The following is a 6,800-nucleotide window of genomic DNA, read 5'->3' on the forward strand; positions in this document are numbered from 1 at the left end:
GTTACCGACATCTGGTGAAAATTTCATGTCATTAGCACCTCTAGTAATATATTTACTGAGAAAAATGGTGACGTGTTCAATACTTATTTTACCTGCTGTAAATATTGCGTGAGTGTGTAGCCTATAAATAGATTTTATACAATGAATGCTTTTGTCTGTATGTAGAAATCTAATATATCAACAAAATGCATCCAGTTCTTCATTGTTTATATTTAAAGTATTTAGCTCTGATTTTTTTTCTATTCATAGTGAAGCTTCGATGCAGGGCTCCTTGTACCGCCTTGTATTGGTTTGGTCACATCATTAGGCACGTGTGATCTATTTTGAGTTGCTGTGTTTCAGTTCAGTTAGCAGTGCTTTATTTGTGTCTCACTTTTGCTACCTGTGCTGATCTTTGTGGAACCATGTGAATCACACAGCAAAATACTGTATGTTTTAGTGGGTGAAAACAGGTCTGCATGTTGTTTAACTGGGTGAAATGTGCTTGGTGTTCTGACAAAAGGGTGGCTGTTTTAAAAAATGGTTTCAGGGAATTGAGCATGTGGTTCAGACAACAAAGTTTAGTGTTTTAGCAACTGAGAAAACTGTGACTTATTAAATACTAGCAGCTACATTAGTTGTAGAAATGAGGTCAAACATTACAAATGTGTCACTCTGGTATGGTGAATAAAAATGTAAGGATTTTTATGAAGGCAGAGAGTAATTATTATAAATATATATACAATACTGACAAATCTTGTGATGGGATGATGAAGGGCAATGTCTTAAGACAAATTTCAACATGGGTGGCGAAACATGGAAGAGGGCGGAGGCAGAGGGAGAATAAGACAAAGGAAACCTGACTTTATTTCTGAGCACAGCTCAAACTGATGACATTAAGCTACAGTTGTTCTGCTCTGCAGCACTGCTGTAAACAAACATTATTTAAAACAAGCTCAATCTACTTCATGCAGAAAAGCTTCAAACCACAACCGGTGAGTCCCTGTTCACCTCAGAAGGAGTCCATTGTGGACATATGGTGTGTGTCAGTTCTGTTATTATATATTATTTCACAAATTGGTGGTTATCAAGTCATCTGGAGATAATTGCCCAGAACTTGATATAGTTGAGTAGAAATCATTTGTTCCAAAGTTATCGGTTTCTGCCAGATGTGCATAAAGTTTATTTTAAAATGTGGGTATTTGTGATTTAGCAACGGGAATATTTTCTGTTCAATAATTTATTCAAAGCTTTAATGGAATGGGCAGCATTTAGTAAACCAACCCTGGCAGTTTTCTTCACTTCAGACTTAGTCGTGGGGACTGGGCTTTGGTCCCTACAAGGAGCACTCGGTCCCCATGAGGCTGCATTTTCCTGAAAATTTGTCCCCACCAAAGTGCAAAAACAAGGACACACACACACACACACACACACACACACACATACATTGTCTATTCTCACGGCATCATCCCTGATCAACACTAAATTTTAGCTGTGATAGTCTTAACTTAAAGGGTTGTAGATGTCAGCGTGTCTCAGTGTTACATCAAAAGATTACACAGGTGTGTAACCTACCAATGAATTTACATTTAAAATTTGTTGACTTTATTTTAATGATAGTGAATTGACCATATGCTCCAAGTTTTTAATTATTTCTCTGACATAAAATCGTTCAGTGTTTTTTTTTTTTTTTTTTGCTTCAGGTTGGGATTCTGAAATGGAAAAGACAAACTACTTCATACGAAAGTTTTTCATCATCACGGTCGTTGCCGTCATCTTTCTGTTCATCTTCAACAAGAGAACGACTTCAACAGACAAGCAAACACCTCGTGGACCTCCACCTGTTTGTCCATCAGTCATCTCTGATCAGACCATCACTCCTCTGCAGAACACCAAACATTTCCTGGTCTCGGCCTTCATGGACCAGAGACAGAAGGGATTCGACATACGCATCATCGGCATGTTTCATAGAGACTCCGTCCAGAAGCTCCACTGCCTGTTCTGCTGTGTTGGACATTTAGGTGAAACTACTCCCACCACAGTCTTAGTCCACTCAGATCACTTTGGTTTTCCCTTTGCAACTACAGACATCATGTGTCAGATTCCTCAAAACTGCACTGCTACACATGTCACCCTTCTGACTCAGCCCAGTGCAGAAAATGTGTCTAATCTCACTTGGATTCCTATAAGAAACCGAAGAATCAGTGAAAATACTCAAAGGGTGAACTTCACAGTTTGCATTTCCAATCTGTTTGGAGACTACAACAATGTGCTTCAGTCTGCACAGACTCTGGAGATGTACAGGTCAGTAAATCAACACACACATCACAACTATTATATTATGACAAAATCACTTCAGATTAGGATCTTCTGTCCTTGGTCTAAACATATATTCAGTTGTAAATACAATGGGTTTGTGAGATCTGTAAATAAACAGATTTAGTTTTAATGTACAGTACATCTTATACAGCATCTCAACTTTTAGTTTGGATTGTGTTTTCTCAATCCTACTGTGTTTTTATTACTTTGCATAACTGCCTGTGCTGAAGCACAAAAGTGTATCCAGGCACCTCAGACTATTAACTCCCATGAAATGCCTCAGGGACCATTGTTGTAAGTCTTACAGTGTGACAGAGAGCAGCTTAAATATGTCAACAACTCCTACCAAGGTAAAGAACTTGCCCTCTCTTGAGGCCACAGAAAGGGACTCGGTAACAAGATTGTGAGAATGCAACACCATTTGACAATGGGAGCAGCTGTGGTATAGTGGTAGGGCTGATGACTCGGGACCAGAAAGTCACAGGTTCAACTCCTCGCCGTGCCCACATGCCTTGGTGTCCTGAGCAAAACACTTGCTCCCCGGCCTCCTGGGACACAGAGGTCCCTGCTCCAGCTTGTCAGCCTAAAGGCTCAGTTAAAGGCTGCGTCCTAATGACCCTACCTTGGTCTACATGGGCCAGGTTCTTTGTTGACCACAGAGACCTGAAGAAAATGGCTGTGAATTTGGACATTCTTTGACGACACTAAACAGTAGCAATGAAAATTTAAAAGTTCAAAATTAGCTAAATATTAATATTTGATATAAATATTATCATAAATTAACGTTTGCTCAGAGGCAATACATGAAGAACTAAGTGACCTGCCACACAAGCTTGTTTATAATGATTCCCGACAAGAAAAATATTAAAATATGTCAATGAAAATGACAAAAGCAGAACAACACGACCGCTTTAAACTTTCCATTTTTTGTACTGACAGATTTTATTTAAAACTGTACTCCTGTGTCTGCTACTACAAACAAAACAGTCATCTTGTGATCGTTCAGTCCACAATGCACCTTGGGAAAGGGTGTGCTGGGAGGGATACGCCAGACCATCCTTCTAATCAGGGGAAAAGGACACATTTCTGGGTCACAATTGAAGGGAGTGTTTGAATTTGGACAGACTTTGGTGCTAAGTTGGGATGAAATTGGAAATTAGCCTTCAAACTTGGCCTTCAAAGGATGCAGCTCCTGAATTTGGACACAGCCATTGTTGTGCTTTTGAGTGTCGCACAAGCCTCAGCGTGCACCCTCACAAGCGATGTAGACGTTCATATTTGATGCTTACATTGGTGCAGTATTCCCCGAAAGGAAGTGGTGGGACACAACTGGTTTAGAAGTCATTTCAAACTTGGCGCTGTGTTTCAGTACGGGATATCCAGCGGCACAACACCATTGACGTCATCAGGGTGTACTTCCTATCTGCCTCTGCTATTGGGAAGCTGTTAATTTGTCTTCAGGATTTTTTTTTTTTTTTTTTTTTTTTTTGTAGACTGACTCATTAATGCCGAAACTTTGTGTCACAGCTGGGTGTTCCAATTACCCCAGTGAAGAAGTAAGCCCGTTTTCTTTCCCAAAGGATGAAAACCTTCGTAAATAATGGACGAAGCAAGTACAGAGAACGAGGGACAGATGGCTTCCCACTCCGTCTTCCGTACTCTTTAGCGACCATTTCACTGAGGAGTCACCAGGCTCAGAGCTGGCTCTTCGCATAGGCGAACTAGGCAGTCGACTAGAGTGCCATCTGCTGGAGGGGGCGTCGAACTGCAGAAGAAAAAAGTAATTATTTGTAATCCCTGGTTGTAACTCTGTTCAGCGCCCCTTTCAATTAACTTTGTCTTAAACTATAATGAAGTATTACAGGAAAAAATAAACTACTCATAAAACATTTTCTCCCCTGCAATGCAGCAATCGCCCCCACCCTCTCTCTCATATGATTGACGTTGCACTGACTCATCCTGCTCCGACACTCTGATGGGGGAGGGGCTAGTAATGCCTCTCAGGTAGCGGTTCGTGTTGACAAACACAATAAGTCTGTTTTTTGCTGTCCCATACATGTCAACCTCTTCGGACGTTTACCTGCATGAAAAGCCTCAAGAATCCATAAATTTTGCAAAAAATCCATAAAACTCGCACCGGGGGGGTGGTCAGCCTCGCTTATGGACAATCCATACAAGTTGACATGTATGTTATTTGCTTTCTGGGAAGGCAAATAAATCTAAGTTTAACATAGTACCTTACACTGTCAAACTTGTTTTTAAGGGTTCAAATTGGGGAGGGTGGGACATAATTCGGGCGGGAGGGTGCATTTCAACTCACCTAGGGCACCAAAGTGGCTAGAGCCATCACTAACCAGGCTTACAGGAATCTTTTGGCTTGAAAGTGAAATAAGAGTTTTAAAACCGACTGCTATCCCTACAATTTTTAAAAGAAAATCCACAGCCGAAGACACTGCCAGCACAACAAAACAGCGCAGAGAAGCCACAGTTGCAAAGCTCGCCAAGAAAAGAGTAAGTCCCGTTGTTAATCTTGTGTGTGCGTCGTGTATAAATCATCAGAGGTGTGTAGAGTGTTTGAGACGAAAGAATATACAGTATACCCAACTTGAGTTTATATTGCAGTACCTATACTCTGTGAGTGTACATTGCCCACAGTAAACACGATGAGTATATGTATGCTAATAAATATTAGCTACGAGACACGCTGCCTGTAGACATAATACCATACTATACGCACTGCAATAGTAAGTTATGTGTTTTTAGATTGTTTCTGGCGATAAATTATTGTCATTATGAGTTCTTCTACATGAAATGTTTAGTATTGAGCATTTTGGACCATTTTGTGTTTAGTTTCAACCTGCTAAATCTCAAACACGATGGCCATGCTATTAGCTGCTAAGACAAAGAGTATCACTTCTGAGGCTTACTCAAGTAGGGATAAAACGTTTCTGTCCATGCTATCACTTAATTCAGAGTAATAAAGTACTAGGTAATAAGGCTATTTCGGTACTATGTTAAAGGTTAAAATACACAACAAATATTACTTTGAAAAACAATTTCAGTAGGAAGGAATTACTGTTTTCAAGATTAAACTTATGAAAACATCACTTGCAGTAGATAATTTGTTAGAACAGTGCAAAGGACTTTCAGTGACAAACAAATAAAATGCATCAATTTATATTGCTTACTGTAGATCAACTTGAACTCTAATAGAATACAAAATAACATTGAAATAAACAAAGCTTATACATGTCTCTATTTTACAGAAAATGGTGTGTGTGTGTGTGGGGCACATTTAAGTTACAACTAGTTGGTATTTACTAAATTAGAGTAACAAAATAGTGTCTTTTGTATAATTTTATCATTTCATAATTACCTAATTTAATGTAATTGTATTTTTCACCTAAATAAAGAGGTTGGTGAGTTTTACTGTATAAAATCTCACAAATCTCATAAACGCTGTAATCAGTTAAATTATTTATCTTTTATTCAAACTTTTTTTGTAACAAGATAAGGATGTAAAAACCTTGCTTTGGAAATTTTATTTCATAAACTGCTGAAATAATAGTTTTCAATGCGATGGCATATGTCATTCATTATGTATATACTGTATGTTTATTTCTTTTATCTTCTTATTTCCTTTGGCAGGCTGTGTGGAGCTACAGAGGTATTTGCTCTCTGCAAACGTGGATCAGAGGACCAGCCTGGCGCACAACTTGAAGAACCTCCTCCACTGAGCAGTGATTTCCAGCACCTGGACAAAGACGATGTTGCAGAGAAGCGGTCCAGATACCAGTCTCAATCCAGATGAGGGCACTGGAATCCAGTATATCTTGCTGCGGATCTTATTCACCACACATGATGGTAGTGGTACTCTGTTGTGTTTTCCCAGGTGGCTGCACATCCGAACGAACTGTCTATATGCTATGTACCGGTACTTTCTGCAAAAAATGGTGATCACATATGGTTAATAAATAAATATGTTGGTTTTGGGTAAATGTTTGTGTATGGTTGTTTGTTTTTTTATGTTAAAATGGTTCTTACTCACGCTGTTGAGTATGCTGATAATCATGCCTCCTGTAGTGATCTACGAAGGCAAAGTTTGCTAATCTTAATACATCAACATTGAGACATGTCTCAAAGCTAGAGAGCTGTGTAACACATCTCACGTCTTTGGTTAGGGTTAGTAATATATTTGTGACATTTGTTTAGTTTTTGTAATAACTTTACTTTAGAAAAAAAACAGAAATAACCAATAATGTCAAACAGGGAATTTATGGTGTTGCAGCAGAATCAAGATGTAAAGGTTCATGCAACAGTTCCAAAACGTGTGAAGTGTATGCAACCCATGACATAAGACTAAGGATAATGTCCCAAAGTCATCTCTGGAATAATATCCAGTTAGAGGGAAAAAAAATTGTATAGGTCCTCTGGACGGATTCTTCTTTAATGAAACGTTTCGTCTCTCTTCCAAGAGACTTCTTCAGTCTGAGAGTTTCAGG

The 6,800-nt window shown here is 39.1% G+C and overlaps 1 protein-coding gene across 1 annotated transcript in view; it reads left to right on the forward strand.

The window, feature by feature from the left end:
• The window catches only part of LOC106528387 (uncharacterized), a 20,490-nt gene that overhangs the window by 8,962 nt on the left and 4,728 nt on the right, over nucleotides 1–6,800 (forward strand). Inside the window, exon 2 of the mRNA XM_014023535.1 lies at nucleotides 1,683–2,283. Coding sequence (XP_013878989.1) covers nucleotides 1,697–2,283 — 587 coding nt within the window. The 5' untranslated portion in view covers nucleotides 1,683–1,696. The remainder of the gene's footprint in view (nucleotides 1–1,682; nucleotides 2,284–6,800) is intronic.

This window comes from Austrofundulus limnaeus, unplaced genomic scaffold, assembly GCF_001266775.1.
Source record: "Austrofundulus limnaeus strain Quisiro unplaced genomic scaffold, Austrofundulus_limnaeus-1.0 Scaffold376, whole genome shotgun sequence".
In the NCBI taxonomy this organism is placed as follows: domain Eukaryota; kingdom Metazoa; phylum Chordata; class Actinopteri; order Cyprinodontiformes; family Rivulidae; genus Austrofundulus; species Austrofundulus limnaeus.